Raw genomic sequence first — 19749 nt, forward strand, 5'->3', positions numbered from 1 at the left:
TGCCTCGTGGGGATGTGGCTACGGTGTGAACTCCAGCAGTGCCTTCCCTTCACCTTCCTCCCCTGGGAGGGGGCTCGGCGTGCTCGTCTGGGTTGGGGGGGGTGCTGCTGGAGGTGCAGGCAAGGCCGAGGGCTAAGCGCAGGGTTCTAGACCGGCAACTTCCTCCGGGAACCACGGAACCCCCCCCCCCCCCCCCCCCGGCCTGGGGCTGAGAGCGCTCTCATGGGGCGGCTGTGAGGCCAGGACTCATGGGGGAGCCAATCCTGCCTCAGCAGCAGATTCGTGGAGGACAAACCTGGGGCAGACTCTCAGTCAAGTCACACTGATCCCAGAGGCTCAGGAAGATGTGGGTGCAAGAAGCAAGGCAGAGCCCAGCCCATTTCTAGGCCGAGCCCCATAGAGGGGGGACAGTCTTAAATTTGGACCCCACTCCTCTTGCCTGGAACAGCACGAGGGTAACACTAGGGAGTCACTGCCAGAGACCAGCACTATAAAGGGCCAGCTTCTGGGTACAAGACCTTCAGCTTATTTAATGCACCCAGCAACTGTGCAAGTACTCTTACCTCCCTAATTTACATGAATTCAGAGGGGCTAATGACTGGGCCTCCCCCTGGGGTCAGGGATAGCAGGCAGGGGGACTGAGGTGAATTTGACATGGTGTTAACCCGTCTCCACTTCTACTTCCAGGCAGGACGAGGGGGCAAGTGTGGCTCAACTGTTCACCATCTCCCGCTGCTTAGACGTGGGGGCTGGGTCTCCCACCCCGCCCACCCACCCTCTGTGAGCCCAGGCTGCAGCGAGGAGGCAGGGTAGCATGGAAGGCTGTGGAATATGGTTCCTTGGAGGGCTCTCTCTGTAGGTAAAGAAACAGCAGATTCCCTTTGGCCTGGAATAGTTATAAGGCTCTGCCTGCAGGCAGCAAATTGGTTTAGAAACATCTTAATTCTCCTTCTCTCCACAGATTTTACACACAGATAAGCAAAGGAGAGGGAGCTATTGCTGAGCAAAGCCCATCTACACAGACTAGTGTAGCGGGGCCCAGCATGAAGGGACACCGCCCAGCCTCACCATCTGCCCCCCCCCTCCCGGCCACTGGAAGGCGGGGTGCGGTCTCCTGGACCAGGAGCACTGCATGACGGGAGGGCTATGTATGCACCCGAGCTACTTCTCAGCGGCATCTGAGCTAGCCAGAAAAGGGCAGTAAGTATCCGAGGGCACGCCTTCTTTATTTTCCTTCAAAAGCAAATACATCTTTTGCTTATTTGTTTGGAAATTTTGTTGAAAAAGAGTGTCTGTCTGACTTCCCATCAAATTGAGACTTGGGTGTAGAGGGGCCCCAGGAAATTAGAAAGCCCACATGCTTTCCTTCGAATAAGGCTACTCATTTCTCATTACTGTTTATTTTTAAAACCTTTTCAAGGTGAATCCACAAACTTCCCTAGAAATGAGGTCAGGGTATTTCGACCATCCCGGGCAGGAACCTTCTAGTCAAGTTCAATGGGTGAATCCTGCCCCACGTGCAACACAGATGCAACTTGCTCATCCCCAGGCCAACCCTCCCCCTTCCTCTACAAGAGTGCTAGTACATTCTCTTGAATGCTCTTCTACTGGGGCGTCCGTAACCTCCTACCATCTTCCCATTTTGTCTGTAGGCTTTTAGTGACAAAATTCCCAACAGGCTCTAAAAACTTGGCCCTCTATAATAGAATTTCTTGTCCCAGCGTATAATGAGGTTGGGACAACAGCTTAGAGGATTTTTAGGTGGATTACAAAAAATCCAAACAGAATGTTCTTGTGAAAGCCCATTAAGAACAAAAAACAAAACAGAGAGAGCGTTTTTAGCACACAGGCTGCAGGGACATGGCTCCTTGGGGCCACAGTTGGGAGTTTCTCTGCCAGCTCATTACCTACATGGGTGCCCCCCACACCTCAGCATTTATGTGGTGGCCTGGCGGGAGGCTTAGTCCTTCCCAGGCCCCAGATCGGAGCCCAGGAACTTATGTGCCTGCTTCTCATGTTAAAAGCAAAAACTTCCTGAAAGGTTAAGTTTCTGGAATTGTTTATAAATATACCCATCTATTAAAATTGAAATGTTAACTGCTTATTTTTAAATGATTTCTTAGCAAGAGAGAAATATTTTTTTCATCGTTGTGCAAGCTATCAAAACAATAGTCCCAGCAGGGCCCTCCCCTGATCTTGTCATTTTCAGTTAAGACTTCTGGGTAACCTCATTAACTCTATGAATTTCATTATGGAGAGAATGTCATCTCACAGTTTGGCAACAACAGGGGTCATTTACTGCTACAATGTTAGCTTGTATGGGAATGCTTTCACCAAGTACAACGGTATAAATGTTCTTCCCTGTGTTACCCTCGGAAAGGAAGACTGTCACGTTCTCTGCTAGAAAGAACCCACAAGACCAACTCTGGTTGGTGTTTGTTGCTTGAATTCATGGGCACATAAGGGGCTGGATAATCACACTGAAACCGTGTTGGAGTGAATTTAGGCGAGGAACGTGTGTTTCGATGCCCGTTACCATAGAATATTCTGAGACCACTCCGTTCCCTGCACTCCACTCCACCATTAGCACAGTACTCACCATTGGACCTGCTGTCCACATATTCAAACCACCCCCTGCAGACTTTTCTATCTCAGGTCTTTGGAGAAGCTGAGACTCCACTTTCTTTTTGCTGTCTAGACAGGCCAGGCCACGCTGGATAGGTAGAAGGCTCTTTATGCATCTTACGAGCACACAGATCCTCTGAATTTCTCACCTACAGCTATTCATGGACTGTAATGAAGGAAGCTAACGAGCTACCACTGGATTTCTTTTAGGCCCCGGGGGCTGAGGCCCGGGGCTAGTTTTCCTGACTGCACTTCATGCTAACACCCTTGTACCTGCAGAGAGCTGCGAGAAAGCGTCTGCTACGTGGAATTAACGTTCTACGGTCCATAACAGCAAATACCAAAGCTCCTATTTGCTTGAGTGTTTACTAAGCGCCAGGCGCTTTTATCTGATCCTCTCAGAGATCTTAAAACCCATTTTACCCATGAGGAAACGGAGACTCGGGAGGTTCAAGGACTTACCCGCAGGGGCAGAGTGCGGGTGTCAATCCAGCGCTAACCGCAAAGCCCGCTCCTCCCCTGCCGCCATTTGCTCCCCTAGGCCTTGAGGCTGATGAGCAGCCCCCGAGGCAGTTCCTCCCGGCCCAGGCTCTAGCCCGCCCGGCCCTCGGCGTGTGCACTCACCCGCTCTGAAGAGCGCGCCCGCGGCATAGTGCATGGCCAGGGCTTGGACCAGCTGCCTGGCCGTGGTGAAGACGGGGCCGCGTTCAAACACCGAGAAGGACAGCGGCGTGTGGTCGGACGCTATGTACAGCTTGAGGGAGGCGTGGATGCTGACGAGGAGACTCACGGGCTGGATCACCAGCTTCCGCAACTTCACGGGATGCACCAGGGCCCTGGCGTGCTGGCTGACCTGCGCGGGCAGCCCCTGCGAGCCCCCCGCGGCTCCGGCGGGCTGCGCGGCCAGGCAGCCGTCGGGAAGGTAGGTCTCGAACAGCGTTTTGATGTAGTAAACGAACGTATCTTCCACGTACAGCCGCGCGGGTTTCACTTCAAAGCGGAACTCGTTCATATCCTCGAAGAAGCCGCTCTTGCCGGCAGTGAGGGTGAGGCCGAGTTTGATAAAGCAGTTCTCCTTGTATTCCTCCAGATCTCTGCCGGATACAAGGAGGCTCTGCATTTTGCAACACCGCACGGGGTCTGTTTTCTCCCCCTGGCAGACCAGGACGGCAAAGTGGAAGTTGGACTTGTTGTACAGCTGGTTGTCCACCTGCAGGTCCCCACAGTAGACCTCCACACAGTGAAGCTGGAGGGGGGCTGCAGCAGCCTCTTCCCCGGGCAGGCCACCGGCCACGGGGGCCACGTGCAGAAAGACACTGTCCAGTGTGAGTCTCAGGAGCTCAGACGACACTTTGTGGTGGGTGAGGTCATCAAACACCACCAGGCTCAACTGAGTAATGAACACTTTCAGTGTCACAATCTTCTCCAGAGTTCTGGAAGAGAAAGGGAGAAGAACATCAGTGTCCCTCTGCTCTTCGTTTGCTTTCTTTCCTTTTCTTCTCTCCTTTGTTCCCTCCCTCCCTCCCTCCCTTCCCTCCTTCCTTCCTTCCCCCGTCCCCAACAGTGCCTTATTACACACCTCCTGATATTCCGTCAGATTCTCATAAAAAACAAATAAGAATTCAACTTTCAGTTCATGGTGTCTGGACAGAACCGGTCACATTCCCACAACAGCATTGGGAAATGTTCCCTATGGGACTATTACAAGTTCTTGTCATGTTCTGTATGTGCTTCCGTTCTCAACACCAGATTTTTACTCCAAAATTCTAGTGTTTGTGCACTAATTCTCTATCACGATCATCTCAGGGCAGAAAGGTAAAATCAAATAACCAAAACTCCTTACCTTGAAGTAAAGCAAACAAGAAAACTTACATTCATCCCCAGGACCCCGGCCCATCTAGCCATGTCTCGGCCGTGGGCTCTGCTCCCCCACCATTTCCAGAGCTGACCTGCTGCGCTCCTGCCTCGGGCCAAGCCCTCCATGGTGCAGGAAATCTTCCAGCCCTCCCCTGCTCCAGGGCATCACTCCAGCCTCCCTCTCCTCCATCCTCGTCTTTTTCTTCATTACTAACGGCCTACCACTGGATTTCTTATAGGCCCAGGGGCTGAGGCCTGGGGCTAGTAGCCCTCTGGCTACTCCTCAGTTTTCTGCTCCCCCCATAAAAACTTCTACACGCACTGTCTGCGGGCTGCCTTCCATTCCCTCTTCCCCTTGCTCCAAGCAGCTTCCGTCCCCACAGTCCACCAGAGCGACTCTTACCAAGTGACTTCCTTGTCACTTAGCCTTTCACTGACGGCCTTTTGGTCTGTGGCTCACTTGACCTACAATGGTATTTCACCTTGTCGATAACTCCCCCTGTCTGGAAACATTCCTTCTATCTGTCTTCTCTTGGCTCTTCTACTTGTGGTCCCCCATCCTCAGTCGCCGTGTGACCTCCTCCCCTTCTCCCTGACCCCTACAGATTCAGGTGCCCAAGGCTCAGCCCTTGCAGACCTCATCCAGTCCCATGGCCTGATATGCTGTCTCTGTGCTGAGGACTCCCAGTCACGTCATCAGCTCAGAGCTACCCGACTGCAGCCTCCGGTATCTAAACGCCTCTCCAGACTCACTAGTCGTCTCAACTTGTCATGTCTGTCATCAAACTCCAGATCTTACCCCCCACCCCGAGCTACATATGGTCTCTCCTAGCTCAGTTTTTTTTTTTTTTTTAAGATTTTATTTATTTACTTGAGAGAGAGTGAGTGAGCACAAGTGGGGTCAGCAGCAGAGGGAGAGGGAGAAGCAGACTCCCCACTGAGCAGGGAGCCCGATGTGGGACTTGATCCCAGGACCCTGAGATCATGACCTGAGCCTAAGGCAGACGCTTAACCGACTGAGCCACCCAGGTGCCCCTCCTATCTCAGTTAATGGCAACCACATCCCATCCCTTGTTAGAACACATATTTGGGAGTCCTCCTTGATACTCCTATTTTCAACCCTTACCCAATGCCTCAGGGAAATCCCATTGGCTTTTTCTTAGAAAGCACATCCAGAATCTGACCATTTCCTCCCACTTCCACTGATCCCACCACAGTCTAGGCCACTGGCATCTCTAGTGTGAATAACTGTAACAATCTCTTCACTAGTCTCCCTGCTTCCACCCTTGCTTCTCTGTGGTCTACTTCAGTGAGGCAGCCAGCGAGTTCCTAAAAATTTAGGTCAGATCATGTCACTTCTTCACTCAAGTGAAGTGATCCAGTGATTTCCCCACTTCGTTCAGAATCAAAGCTAAGCCCTACCCAAGTCCCGCTCTTCTAGCCCTCACCTCTCCGACCTCAGGTGCTACGACTTTCACTTTCGCCCACTCTGGCCCACACTGGCCTCTTCCCTGCTCCTCCAACGTGCCAGGCACGCTACTTCAGACCTTTGAACCGGCTGTGCCCTCTGTCAGGAAGCTTTCCCACCAGATAGCCACATTATTAACTCCCTCGCAGCTTTTGAGTCTTTGCTCAAATATCACTTCGTGGTGAGGCTTACCTATACTGGTTTTTAAAAATTACTCTCTCTGTCCCTGTGGCCTGGCATTCCTGGTCTTTCTACCCAGCTGTTTCTATCCCTGCAAAAAGCCAACCTTCTACTGTACCATAAATTTTCCTTTTTTATTATGTTTATTCTCTGTGTTCCATTCTACATCTATGAGAACGTGATCATTTTCTCAAAAGAAGGGATTTTGGTCTTTTTGGTCACCGTTGTATCCCCATCCCTAGGATAGCACCTGGAATCCAGTAAGCACTTAAAAAATATTTGAATAAATGAATTGAGGGAATATTAGTAAATATCTGTCCCTTTCCTACTTCTACCACTGAATGTATAAGTTGTTGCTACTATGATTAATAATGCACTATTAATGCCCTAGACAAATATTTCTGAAATTGTTGTATAGGCTTGAAAGTTTGTGTTATATAATTTTATATTAAGTCTCCAATTTTGTTATGCTGTTGATTTTTTACAAACACTCTTGGGCAAAGAAAACATTCTACCCAACCTTGTCTGAAACATTGTAAGTTCAAATTAATAATAATTTGGCAGGTCGAAATTAATAATTTCTTAACCATATGTGAAAAGCAAGGAACTTTTTTAGAAAAGGGCTTATACAAATGTATGGAAGTTGGTATTATTATTTTACATTTTAAATAAAATTTTAATAATAAACTTCTGATGCTAAACTAAATTCTTCTTGTAGAAAATTAAAATGCAGAAAATTATTAGATAATCACTTATAACCCCTGCATCTATTAAAAATTTGGTTTCTTCTTTTGAGTTTTAGTTCTAGGAATGTTTTCTCTGCATATGTGTGTGAGCATGTGTGAGCAGAGAAGTATTTATGTGTGTGTGTGGGTGTTTGTGTGTGTATGATACAGGACTGGTCATATTTGTATATTCAATTTTATATTCTGTTTGCTTTATCTTAGATTTATCACATGCATTTTTCTATTCCACTGAAAGCCTGTAAACCTTTTTTCTGTGGATATACCATTTATGTACCATCTGTTCCCCTACTGCTGGGCATTTGTGCTCGAAATATTTTGCCACTCTAAGTGGCAATATGATAAATCTCTGTCTTAGCCCACTTCTCTCACCACTGCTTTGACCCTTAAACTCTGAGAATTCTTAAAAGTGGAGTTTCCAAGGGGCGCCTGGGTGGCTCAGTCGGCTGAGCGTCTGCCTTCGGCTCAGGGTCCTGGGATCAAGCCCCCATGTCAGGGTCCCTGCTCAGCGGGGAGTCTGCTTCTCCCTCTGCCTCTGCCCCTCCCCCAGGCTCATGCACGCACGCATGCACTCATGCGCTCTCTCGAATAAGTAAATAAAATCTTAAAAAAGAAAATAAAAGTGGAGTTTCCAAGCCAAAGGGATTTTTTTTCTTAAGTAGGCTCCACGCCTAGTGTGGAGTCAGCCCAGCATGGAGCCAAACGCGGGGCTTAAATTCACGACCCTGAGATTAAGACCTGAGCTGAGATCAAGAGTCGGACACCTAACTGACTGAGCCACCCAGGCACCCCCAGGCCAAAGGGATTTTAAAGCTCTTAATACATGTTGCTCAAGTGCTTTCCAGAAAGTGGCAACAGTTTACACTTCCACTTGAACTGTATATGATGGCACATCATTACTTTGGTAATAGCTTACTTAAATTTGCATTTCTTTGATTACTTATATTTTCTCTTCCTAGAATTTCCTGGTCATGCATGTGCCTCTTCTTTTAGAAAGAGGGGCTAGCTTCATACTATTCCTACTGGATTACAGGAGTTCCTTTAAATTATGCATATTAACTCTTTGGTTCATGAGTGTAAGACCTGATGGCAACACTCTAAATAAGAGGTGAGTTTATTTTTGATGCAGCTCTAATTGCTAAGTCAGATTACTAATTACTAGGTTGTCAACTGGATACAGAAGTATTAATTTGCATTTCATGCTAATGCTAATATATAATTCTTTTTTTTTTCTGGATTTATTTTTTATTGTTATGTTAATCCCCATACATTACATCATTAGTTTTAGATGTAGTGTTCCCTGATTCATTGTTTGTGCATAACACCCAGTGCTCCATGCAGAACGTGCCCTCCTCAATACCCACCACCAGGCTAACCCATCCTCCCACCCCCCTCCCCTCTAGAACCCTCAGTTTGTTTTTCAGAGTCCATCGTCTCTCATGGTTCGTCTACCCTTCTGATTCCCCCCCTTCATTCTTCCCCTCCTGCTATCTTCTTTTTTTTTCTTAACATATATTGCATTATTTGTTTCAGAGGTACAGATCTGAGATTCAACAGTCTTGCACAATTCACAGCGCTTACCCAGAGCACATACCCTCCCCAGTGTCTAACTAATATAAAATTCTAAGATGCATGTCTTAGTTTGTAAGTCAGTTTGTTAAACTTACCACCGGAAGGGGTACCAAAGAAGATAATATATTGCTACTTTTTATAGGTATGATTTAATGCTAATAACCATATCCTTATGGATTACATAATTCACCAAAAGCTATAATGTGTATATAGAGATGATAAAGAATGATAAATAGCAGGTTTATGACTTTATAAAGGGAAAGCTTACCATACTGTCACTGGGATAACAATTATTCCTACCTATTGGTAGCGGTTAAACTAGGTCCCACTTTTCCTTCTGGGGCCACAGTGACGAAGACCGTGCCACACTGGAGGACAATGTCCACATATACATAGCCAAAGCCAGTCAGGAACACAACCTGTGAGAAGAATATTCAAAATCTGATTAAAAAGAAGTAAGAAACACTACTGAAATGGTTGCCTTCAAATGTCTTAAGTTCTGATTCGATGCCACAAACACTTGCTGGTTATATTTCTTTATATCTATGTGTGTAGGCTATTCAGCTGACTTGAAAAAAAAAAAAAACAACAAAAAAGAAAGATCAAATCCAGATTTTTCAATATCCAGCTGTAAGGTTCAGAGCAAAAAACAATGATGGATGACAGGGCATGAGTGTCTTCATTCTCTGCTTCTTTGGAATTGGCAAATAGCTCTGTGTGGGCTGGAGCCCAGCCATGGGCTGGCTTTATGTGTGCATATGAATCTCTGTGGAAAATAATCCCCTGAAACTCAGGACTTGAAATGCAACATGCAAAAAACTTTCAGACTCTTGAGTGTTGACTTACTACCATGAGGATGCCCTTCTATCCTGGGGACACAGAAATGTACCAGAAAACCTACCATGCCATAATCCTCTCAAGGCCCCTCAGTCCCTCACATAACTTGTAACAATAATGTCAGATAACTTCATTTGCCTGGAGTCAAAATGAATTTTTCTTCCACGGGAAGGTGGACTAAGCCCCAGAAAACTTCCACCTTAGAAGCCAGGTGCCAGGCCAGCAGTAACAGATGTCCTTTTAGCATTAAATAGGTTGCTTAAATGGATAAATATCTGAAAGCAGAACAGAACTGTTTGAAAAACAACTCCAGGAACATCATGTTCACAGCCAGCACTACCTGAGAGTAGGGGCAAGAACCTCCTGTGTTTGGGAATGTGGATTTTGATAACTTGCAGTATCAGTTCAGTCCAAGTCTGGGCCCTTTATTATTGCTAGGACAGTCAATAAAAGAAGGCTGAAAATTCCTGGATGAAGGAACAGAGCTCGGTGCCTGCCTGACAGGGAATGAATGTACTCTAATTCTGACCGTATGCGGAGGAACCGGAGAGAGAGTACACAGAACCGCAGGAAGAGAGTCACAGGCTCAAACTGGGACGTGACTTCAATGTCACCGGGCTTCTTTCGTGCATGAGGGCGCCTCCTTCAGAAATCCTGACTGCGGGAGGGTGCCTGGGTGGCTCAGTTGGTTAAGCGACTGCCTTCGGCTCAGGTCATGACCCTGGAGTCCCTGGATCGAGTCCTGCATCGGGCTCCCTGCTCAGCAGGGAGTCTGCTTCTCCCTCTCCCACTCCCCCTGCTTGTGTTCCCTCTCTCACTGTGTCTTTCTCTGTCAAATAAATAAATAAAATCTTTAAAAAAAAAAAAAAAGAAAAAAGAAATCCTGACTGCGTGCAGCACCCTGGGCCGTGCGGCTGGCCATCACATCTCCCGCTCAGCTCCTGCAGTGTGGTGGCCCGCAGATGCTCCCCCTCCGCAGGCCCCTCCCCTAGTGCCTTCTCTTCCGTCCCACGGCCACTGCTTTAGCTTAGGCCCTTGTCTGCCACTCGGCACCCCTGCGCCCCTCCCCACATGGGTCCTTTCCAGATCCTGTGTACCTTTGCCCATACTCCTTAAGGATACCTTTCTCCATGAAGGTACTCTCTAGGTTTCTTATTCCTTTGCTCAGCTTGATACTTACTCTGACGTCCCTAAAGTACTTTAACCATATTTCTGTTTGGTCACAAATCTGTAGTGTTTGCAGCACAGCCACCTGTTTATACACCTGACCCAATGACTAGCTCGTCAGTTTGATGGCAGGAGTGGAGTCTGTTCTCTATGGACGTGTTTCCCAAATGGATTGTTTTGCAAAAATATGTTTCTAAAGACCCTGTATCCTGAATTTGCCTTATCTGTTCTAAGGTAAAAACTGAACTTGGGGCGCCTGGGTGGCTCAGTCGGTTAAGCGTCTGCCTTTGGCTCACGTCATGATCCTGGAGTCCTGGGATCGAGTCCCGCATCGGGCTCCCTGCTCAGTGGAAAGCCTGCTTCTCTCTCTGCCTCTCACCCAACTCGTGCTCACGCTCTCTCTCTCAGAAATATAAATAAAATCTTTAAAAAAAAATTGAACTTGGGTGCCTGGGTGGCTCAGATGGTTAAGCGTCTGCCTTCGGCTCAGGTCATGATCCCAGGGTCCTGGGATCGAGTCCCACGTCGGGCTCCCTGCTCCTTGGGAGCCTGCTTCTCCCTCTGCCTCTCTCTCTGTCTCTGTCTCTCATGAATAAATAAATTAAATCTTAAAAAAAAAATTGAACTTGACTAGGACAAAATCTGGAATGGCTCAGCTCATGAATCTAAAACAAAACAGGTATTATTTCAGAAACATTCACATTTATTATTCTGTATGATATACAAAGTAAGTCAACTGCTTTTTTAAAAAAGATTATTTATCTGAGAGAGAGAGAATGCATGATGTGAGAGGGGGAAGGGCAGAGGGACAGGGACAGATGCAGACTCCCTGCTGAGCGTGGAGCCTGAAGTGGGGCTCGGCGTGGGGCTCCATCCCATGGCCCCGAGATCATGAACTGAGCAGAAATCAAGAGTACTGACTGAGCCACCCAGGCGCCCCAAGTCAACTGCTTTTTTTTTTACTAGGCTTATAGATGTGGGATTATTCATTTGGCACAAACCTTTCTAAGGCCCTGTGCTCCCTCCCATCTGTATTTCCCTCTCTCAGTGACTGTAACTTCAGTGCATGTCCCAGGGTTTTAGGAGAGAACTATCAACCCTCAAAGGAGGGAGGGAGAGGATCAAAAAGGGAAATATTTATTGCTGTGTTCAAACTCAAAGTCATCCTTAGGCATTATGAAATGAGAAAGGATACTAGTTCCTTCTAAGATAGTAAAGATAGGTCAAGCTGATGTTTTTTGTTAACTGCCCAAGGGACTCTGAAACAAGCAAGTGGACCTAAATCTTCAAGGTACTACTTCTCGTCAAAAATCTGGACTATGGAGAAAAATTTTGCTGGGTGTTCCTTTCACTTACCACTAGAATGGAAGAAACATGGACTTTTAGTTCATATCTCTTTTCACAGGTACAGAAACAGCTCACAATGCCAAGCATTTTGTACAGTGGCAGCTCTAGGGATTAGGGAGTTAGGTATCTAACTGCCAGAGAAATTAGGCACCTGCACCTAGGTTCCCACAGAAGTTTTAAAGTTAATCCTTATTTTGTTTTGACGGTTTGGTCATTTAGTCATTCAACCAGTTATTTGATACTTAAAGTGCACCTACAAAAAGCAAGGCACTGTATTAGGGATGGGGAAGATCCTTTTTTTTTTTTTTTTTTAAGATTTATTTATTTATTTTGGGGGGAGAGAGAGAGCACACAAGGGGGGGGGAGCAGACAAAGAGGGAGAGACAAGCAGACCCCCTGCTGAGTAGGGAGCCTGATGCGGGGCTTGATCTCATGACCCCGAGATCATCACACGACCCTGAGATCGTGACCTGAGCAGAAATCAAGAGTCAGATGCTTAACCGACTGAGCCACCCAGGTGCCCCAGGGACCAAAAAGATCTAATCATACCCTCAAACTGCTCTCAGCTTAGCTGGTGAAAAAGCCAAGTACACAAATGATGAGGTAATAGTAACTAATAGTTCCAGGGCAGAGATGAGTAACTTGCTTCTCCCTCTTCATATATTAATCATCATGATCTCTGTATAACTCATGAGGGCAATGGTTTTGTGTCCATTTTCTTCAGTACTTATAACCAGTACCTGGTATGCAATCAAGATCTGAATGGATATCATCTCAACATGGTTCCTGAGGTAGAGACTTCTAGTGTCCCCCCATACCTATCTCCTTCCAGGCACAGAACAGGAGTATACTCCTCACCCCCTTGTGGTTTAGGTATGGCCATGTGACTAAGTTCTGGTCAAAGAGCTAAAGATAGAATTGACAAGTGTTACTTCTGAGCCAAAGCATAAAAGAGCTAGTCTTCTTCTCCTGCTGCAGAGGCCGAATACAGGCTTTATGTTCTAGATCAGTGGCAGGACAAATCCAATCCACGGCCTGTTAATTGTAAATTAAGTTTTATGGGGATAATAGCTATGCTCACTTATTTACATATTGTCTCTAAAGCCTAAAATGCTTACTGAAGAAAAAGAAGAAACTTTTTGAAGAAAAAACTGGCTGACTCCTGGTCTAGCTGGTTGTGGCAGAGTGTTATACAGGCAAGGACCTGCACACCCAGCTTCCAGGCCCTTGCTTAGTCCCTTCTGCTGATCCAGAGCTTGGCTGTGACTGCCATCAGCTGATGGAGTATCAGCAAACACGAGGCAAGAAGCCTGATAAAGCTTGCTTCCTGGGGTTTGCCCTCCTGCCAACCATGTGAGGGAGTCTGGTTTAGCCTCCCTACAGAGGAAAGACCACATGGTGAGAGAGATGCCCAGACTCTCCAGCTGAAATCCTCCCTCTGCCAACTTCCAACCGAATGTGGCTGCATGAGTGATCCCAGGCTCATCCTGCAGAAAAATCACCCAAACAAACCTTCAGACTCATGAGACGTTAATCATTTTCAAGCCTCTAGGTTTTGGGGTGGCTTTTTACAGTGGGGCAGACAGAAGGTGATGGAGACTCCACCAACCTGCATCCCTGAGTGACCATGTAGAACAGAGCTCCCTAGGCACAAAGCATGAGCAAGAAGAAATGCTAGGATTCTGAGAGGCAGCATAACTTAGCTTATCCTAACTAATATAGATATTGGTACTAGAAGTAGGGTTCCAGCAAAAACCTAAAATAGGAGTCCTTGGCTTAATGGTCAGGCAGTAGGAATTGATACTGAAAGATATTAAAGTGGCAATTCATGTTATGAAGTAGCAGACATTTAGTAAGACTGTTGTCTGGGATTACCTGATTATAGGCAGATTATAAACCTAATCCAATTGTGCCTCCAGAAGATGAGGTTTGGAAACAAAACATTAATAGTGTGTGTTGGCTGCTATTGGCTGTCTCTGGCAATGTATTCTGAAGAAGAGATGAGCTCAGGAAACAATTGGCCAGTTTGCAAATAAAAATGAAAGAGAAGAGAGAGATTCCAGAAATTCAGGGCCTTGCAAGGCTAGAAATGCTTTTAAACCTCAAACATCAAGAGACCAAAGTTTAGTGAATATGAAGGCAGATTAATACTCTGCCCTAGGGTTACATATAGGCATCACACTCACTGTTAAAACCTCATCAATTGTTAAAGTGACTCAGAAGAAAGTTTAGCTTAAAAGTATAAGTTTGCCACAGAAGCTCTCTTAAATCTAGAGAGGCAAAGAAACAAGATAGCACAGAAATATGCCTTGAAAAGGACCATGGATGTGGTTGTCAGTTCATGAATTCTCTGGAATCAAATAGTTCTTGGGAAATGACTACTGCCCAATAAACTCACAGGCCTTGACTAAAAGAGACTGTGATTGCTTGAGACTCAATAATATGAGCTTCAGATGTGACAGAGGAAGATCTCTTGAGGGTAGAGCCAGGGACTAGAAGAAAAATGGTAAGAAAGCAGTTCCAAGAGTAGAAACAGGGCTCAGAGACCCCACAATTACGTGCTCAGAAAATTTTCCAAATTGTCATGGATGAGGGGCTGCCATTATGTCTCTCATTCTTCCCCTTTCCATTCTGGAGGGCTTATAATGGTTATGCTTCTTGTAAAATGGGGGGAAAGGAGGAGGACATGAGCTCACAGCCCTCCAGATGAAAGGAGTCAACGTGCAGACTCAGAGAGTCGTTCCGAAGTACTGGATTTCCAGTGGGATGTGGTGACTGGATAGAACGCTGGGGAGGCAATTTGTTTGTTCCACGTGTGGTAAAAGGGACGATGACATGACTGATGACCAAGGGGGATTTTCTGTTGTTGTTGCCGAGCTGTTTGTTACTGCCCAGTGAGCTAGCCAGTCCTGATCAGCGCCAGCATCGGGTGTTTGTTCTTTCTTCACTTCATACTGATGTGGGGGGGAGTGTGGGGGGCTATTGGGCAACATATCGTAGATTTGCTGCCCTGACCACTAAACCCTTGGAGGATACTCTGTGTTTTGCCCTTTGTATCTGTGTTGGATACTCTGATCAGTAAGACTTTCTCTCCTGCGTGTGGGATGGAACACCATCCCAGGCCTATGTCCTGCCCTCCACTTACTATGTTGTCTTCTACTACGATTATAAGTAAGAAACACTTTAAAATAATTTGTGCTTTTCTAACATATCCAGTTATCCTTATTAAAATGATTGCTTATTAGATTTATGTCCAGTAAACAGTATTTTAAAAAATGATACCAATTTAATTTTACTAAGTTAATAAGTTACAAGGGGACAGAGGAAATAAAAGGATGAATTCCTGAAAGTCTCTCTTCCCCTGTCTCCCTCTTTTTCCCTGTAGGCTCTGTGTGGCAGTCCAGGGATAATCTGGGGGGAGTTATAAAGCATCCCAGCACTGCAGCTGAGGTAGACTTCCGTAACAGGTACAACTGTTATTAAAACTCCTTCTGCGCGCCCCTCCTCCAATATTTTACTGATTTCCTCTCCACCCGGGCTACAGCAGACAGAGGATACACCTTGCTGGGCCTCTTCCCTTTCCAGTTCTCTTTCTTTTACTTGACTCCTGGTGCTCCCACCTCAGATTTTTACTTTCTTTTTGTGATAAGTAATTTTGTGTCAACCTGATTGGCCAGAGGGTGCCCAGGTTAAGCATTATTTATGGATGTGTCTGTGAGGATGTTTCTGGATGGGATTAGTATTTCAATCAGTGGGCTCCATAGACTGCCTTCTCCAATGTGTGTGTTGGGGGCAACATCCAGTCTGTAGAGGGCCTGAATAGAACAAAAGGGAGAGGAAGGAATCATTTGCCCCCTTTCCCCCTGCCTCACTGTTGAGCTAGGACATCTCATTTCAACTCCTCCTGGTGAATTTATACCATCAGCTCCCTTGGTTCTCGGGCCTTTGGACCCGCACTGAATTACACCTATGGTTTTCCTGGGTCTCCAGCTTGTGGGGGGCAGATACTCAGCCTCCATTAATAGATCTGCAGATAAGTCAATCAGCAATTCTATTTGTTCTGACCTTTGGCTAACATTCATTTTTCATAAAAATTTTTACTCCCTATTTTGGGAAGGAATAAATTGAAAAGGTACTACTTCTACCTCTAGATGGAGTGGCTTGTGAGAAAATATCTGAGGAAGGAAAACCATGATATGGATGAAGTTAAGACTTAGGCTTTGAAGGGAAGAAGAGATCTGTGTATGTGCTATGGACCTGACCCCTCACCTGTGGAGGGAATACGGGAGTGAGATGCAGCCTGGTTGGTCTCAGGTGGTGGTTTGTTTTAAGCAGTCTAGTGGCCTGGAGAGCCTCCTCTGGGCTGGACTCTGTGTTTTAGTAATCACTTGGGTGGCAGTTGTGGAGACAGAGTTGGAGGTGATGAGGCTGACACCAGAGAGGTCCTTTGAGGGGCTATTGCCAAACTCTGGGAGAGGGATGATGGGTAAAAGGCCAGAAGTAGACCATGGTCACAGAGAGAAGGGGCAGATCCAGAGACATTTTTGAGGAATTTCTGCCAGAAGCTGGTGATTTATAGGATGTGTGCGGGGGAAGGCACTGGGGTGCAGTAGGAAAAATATGGGCTCAGAAGCTGGACAGTTGGAGCTTGGATCCCAGGCCACTTGCTTTGTGCAAGGTGACCTCCCTGGGCTTTAGGTAGCATCTACCTTCAAGGGATGTGGCAGGGACTAATGATAGTATTTGTAGAGTGCTTGACATAAAGCAGGAATTCAATACAAATTTACCTAAATATTATTTAAGGTTTGTATACTGGGGAGTAGCAACTCTAAGAGAGCTGGCTTGGGGAATGGAAAATGATCACTTGGTTTCAGACATGCTGGGTTTGAGGAGCTTGTGAGTTTCAGGTGGAGATGTCTGGTGGTTGGTGAAGAACACTGACTTGGAGCTCAGGAGAGATGCAGGGGCCAGAGACAGATCTGAGAGTGACTGGATGATAGTTGGTAGCGAAAGCAATGAGATTCGATCTCCTAGAGAGGAAAAGAAGGGAGATGAATTTCCAAAATGATCAGTTTCTAAAATGAGAAAAGGTTGGATAAGGGCGAAAACTAAACAGTGATACTCTGGGTATAATTCTGAAAAATATTTAGGGAAATCCTTACTCCCAAGTATCTTTAAGAGCAGGTGTGACTCGGCTGGAACAAACTGTAAACACACAGAAGACTCTAGACCAGGGCACTTGGCTGATGTTCTGAAGTGGGTACCAACTTGCTGGTATCTGTTCTGGCCTTGATATGGGATGTAGGGGAAGGCGAGTGAAGTAAGCAAAAAGTCAAAATGTATTTACTGCACGTTTTATAAATCAGATATTCCCTTGGGTTGGTAACTTTTTTTCTATGTAAAGATTCCTGGATGGAGGCTGAAGGTATGTCGGAAAATGACTACATGCCCTTTAAGCATTAGTGCTCAGGGTTATTACCTCTGTCTGATCTGCACCAAGTGGACTGATTACATACTTGAGTCCTGGTTAATCAGGGCACTTAGCAAAGTGTCTTATGATAACCTTGTAAATAAGATAAGAAACATCTTATATAGTATGGCTTAAAAAAAGCTTTCAGATGCGTTTTCTTATTTAAGAAATGTGGGCTAGATGACCGTGCACTTTGATGCATTAGTGGATGCCTGAGGCCACGCGTTAGGGAGGTATCTAGCGATTCACCACAGCATGGAGACCTTGGACTTGTCCCGTTCGACATATTTATTAATGACTTGGACGAACACGTAGAACGCGTGCTTACCACATCTATAGATGACATAAAGCTACCAAGGATACTTAATATGTTGGATGACAGCATCACAAATTTTTTTTAAGGGATTTCAACAAGCTGGACTAGGCCAACAGCAACAAGATTTAATTTTTGGGGGATAAATGCAAAGTCCTGTCCCTGGGTTCAAAAAGTCAACTGTACAGCGAGTCATATGATAAAGACCTGGGGGATGTGGTTGACCACAAGTTCAATAATAACAAACAGTCTGAACTTGTTAATAAAAAGCTAACTCAATCTTCTACTTTATTAATGGAAGCATAGGGAGGTAATAGCTGGTTAGACCACATTTGGAATACTATGTATAATTCTCGCTGCCAGATTTTTAAAAGGGAACATAACACACTAGTGTATTCAGACAAGGGTAACTGTGGTGATGGGTCTGGAAATCACATTTACTGAAGGAATGATTCAAGGAACCAGAAATGCTTGGCCTGGATAAGGGAATACTTAAGAGAAGATGTTGAGACGGCCTTCAAATAATTGTAGTGTTGCTATATTAGAGGGGAAGTAAACAGTCTGTGATGCCCCAGAGGGTAAAACAAGGATGAATGAGTGGGTGCCACGGAGGGAGGGTTTTCACCTCGACACGAGCAGAAACTTTCCTATAGTCACTACTGGAGTAAGCCCGAGCCAGAACACTGAGGGGAGATGGCACGGGAGGGACTCTTGCCCTGCACAGAGGGGAAAGTAGAAAAGCTCTTCTAACCTGTGCTTTCATGAACCTTCAGGTAGCAATATCTGTAGCCAGGGCTGGACTCCAAAGAACAGACAGGGACCTCTGTTTGGTACAGGAAAAACAAGACTGGGTCACATGTGGGCAGATCCCGGTTCCAGCCTGATCCTGCTTAGTTATAAACCACCTAGCTGATGACTCTTTAAGCCTCAAACCTCTCATCAGGAAAATAAACAGAAAAATTATTGCCCTAACGATCCTAGAATTTTTGCCGTGATCAAAGGCTCTGTCTTGGGACTTACTCCACTTGACTGCATTTATTTACTAATGCTCAGGTCCTTGGAGCAGGAGTAAGGCCTTGTTCGGGGCAAAGGGTTTGGCCCTGGATAGTTCCTCAATTAAAGCTTGCCGAATAAATGAACGAAAGAATGGAGACTGTGGATATGAGGGCACTTTGTAAATGGTAGAGAGCTACAGAAACATGAAAGACCGTTACTCCCCATCTTCCACACACACACGGAGAAGAAAATCCTGGTGACACTGACTCCATGGAACACTTCTGCTAAGTGTCAAAGATTATGAGAATTTACTGGATCTTTTTAGAAGAAAACACACCTGCAAACCTTCTGGGGTGCAAACTGCTCATTCTTCTTTGCTGTTTCAATGGCTCAGAAATTGCTTTTCATAACAAGTCAAAGACTTCCCATGGCTCTTAAGATAAAAACCCAAATCCTTGGTTGCAGATACTGAATCTGGCTGGGTTTGGCCTTGAACTGCCTCACTAGTCCCCCTCCTGCCCCCTTTTCCTTTATCTGGCACTCTGGCCACACTGGCATTTAGATCCACAAAGCGACCAGGCTCCCTCTCTGAGCACCGAAGCTTCAAACATGTTGCTCTTTCCGCCGAGAAAAATCTCCCACTTTGTCTACTTCATGCCTGTTCAACTTGAAGGCAGAGATGCGAGGTCTCTTACTGGAGAGGTACTTCTTGGCCTCTCAAGCTCGTCTGCTGTACATCCTAGCAGGACAACTGACCTGCCCTTCGCAGTTGCTTCCAGAGTTCACAATACGACAGCCTGGGGAGCGCTGGCTTATTATCTGTCTCCCCCACGTGGCATCTCCCAAGTGCAAGGGCAGCGTTCCCTCCCGTTCACTGTATTTCACGTGGTCCCACTACCAAGTGACAGCGTCTGGCACGTATTAGAGACTCAGTATTTGTCGATTGGTGACTGACGCATGCTTCTCAGTGTTTGCGTTAGTTAAACGGCAGCTACGTTTCCTTTGTTACCTTTTTATTCAAAAAAATACTGCCTAGCGCTAACGAAAATAAGGTTTCTGATTATCGGAAGCTGCAGTCCCATAAACTAGGCAGGATTCTAAACTGTTTTCCTGATGGGATCAAAACTGTGACTTAAAATGCTCAACGAAAGCTCATTTTTTATGTCTTTACTTA

General features: G+C 46.0%; 1 protein-coding gene across 9 annotated transcripts in view; it reads right to left on the minus strand.

Annotated features, from left to right (window-relative positions):
• Positions 1 to 19749, minus strand: part of VPS13B (vacuolar protein sorting 13 homolog B) — a 768399-nt gene that overhangs the window by 18845 nt on the left and 729805 nt on the right. For all 9 annotated transcript variants that reach the window (XM_064588058.1, XM_064588057.1, XM_064588054.1 and 6 more), the window contains 2 exons: positions 8746 to 8864; positions 3250 to 4058 (listed from right to left, as the gene is read on the minus strand). In XM_064588058.1, the coding sequence (XP_064444128.1) occupies positions 3250 to 4058; positions 8746 to 8864 (928 nt within the window). The remainder of the gene's footprint in view (positions 1 to 3249; positions 4059 to 8745; positions 8865 to 19749) is intronic.

This window comes from Mirounga angustirostris, unplaced genomic scaffold (genome assembly GCF_029215605.1).
Source record: "Mirounga angustirostris isolate CCGP_5_RB_7025 unplaced genomic scaffold, mMirAng1.0.hap1 SCAF_4, whole genome shotgun sequence".
Lineage (NCBI taxonomy): Eukaryota > Metazoa > Chordata > Mammalia > Carnivora > Phocidae > Mirounga > Mirounga angustirostris.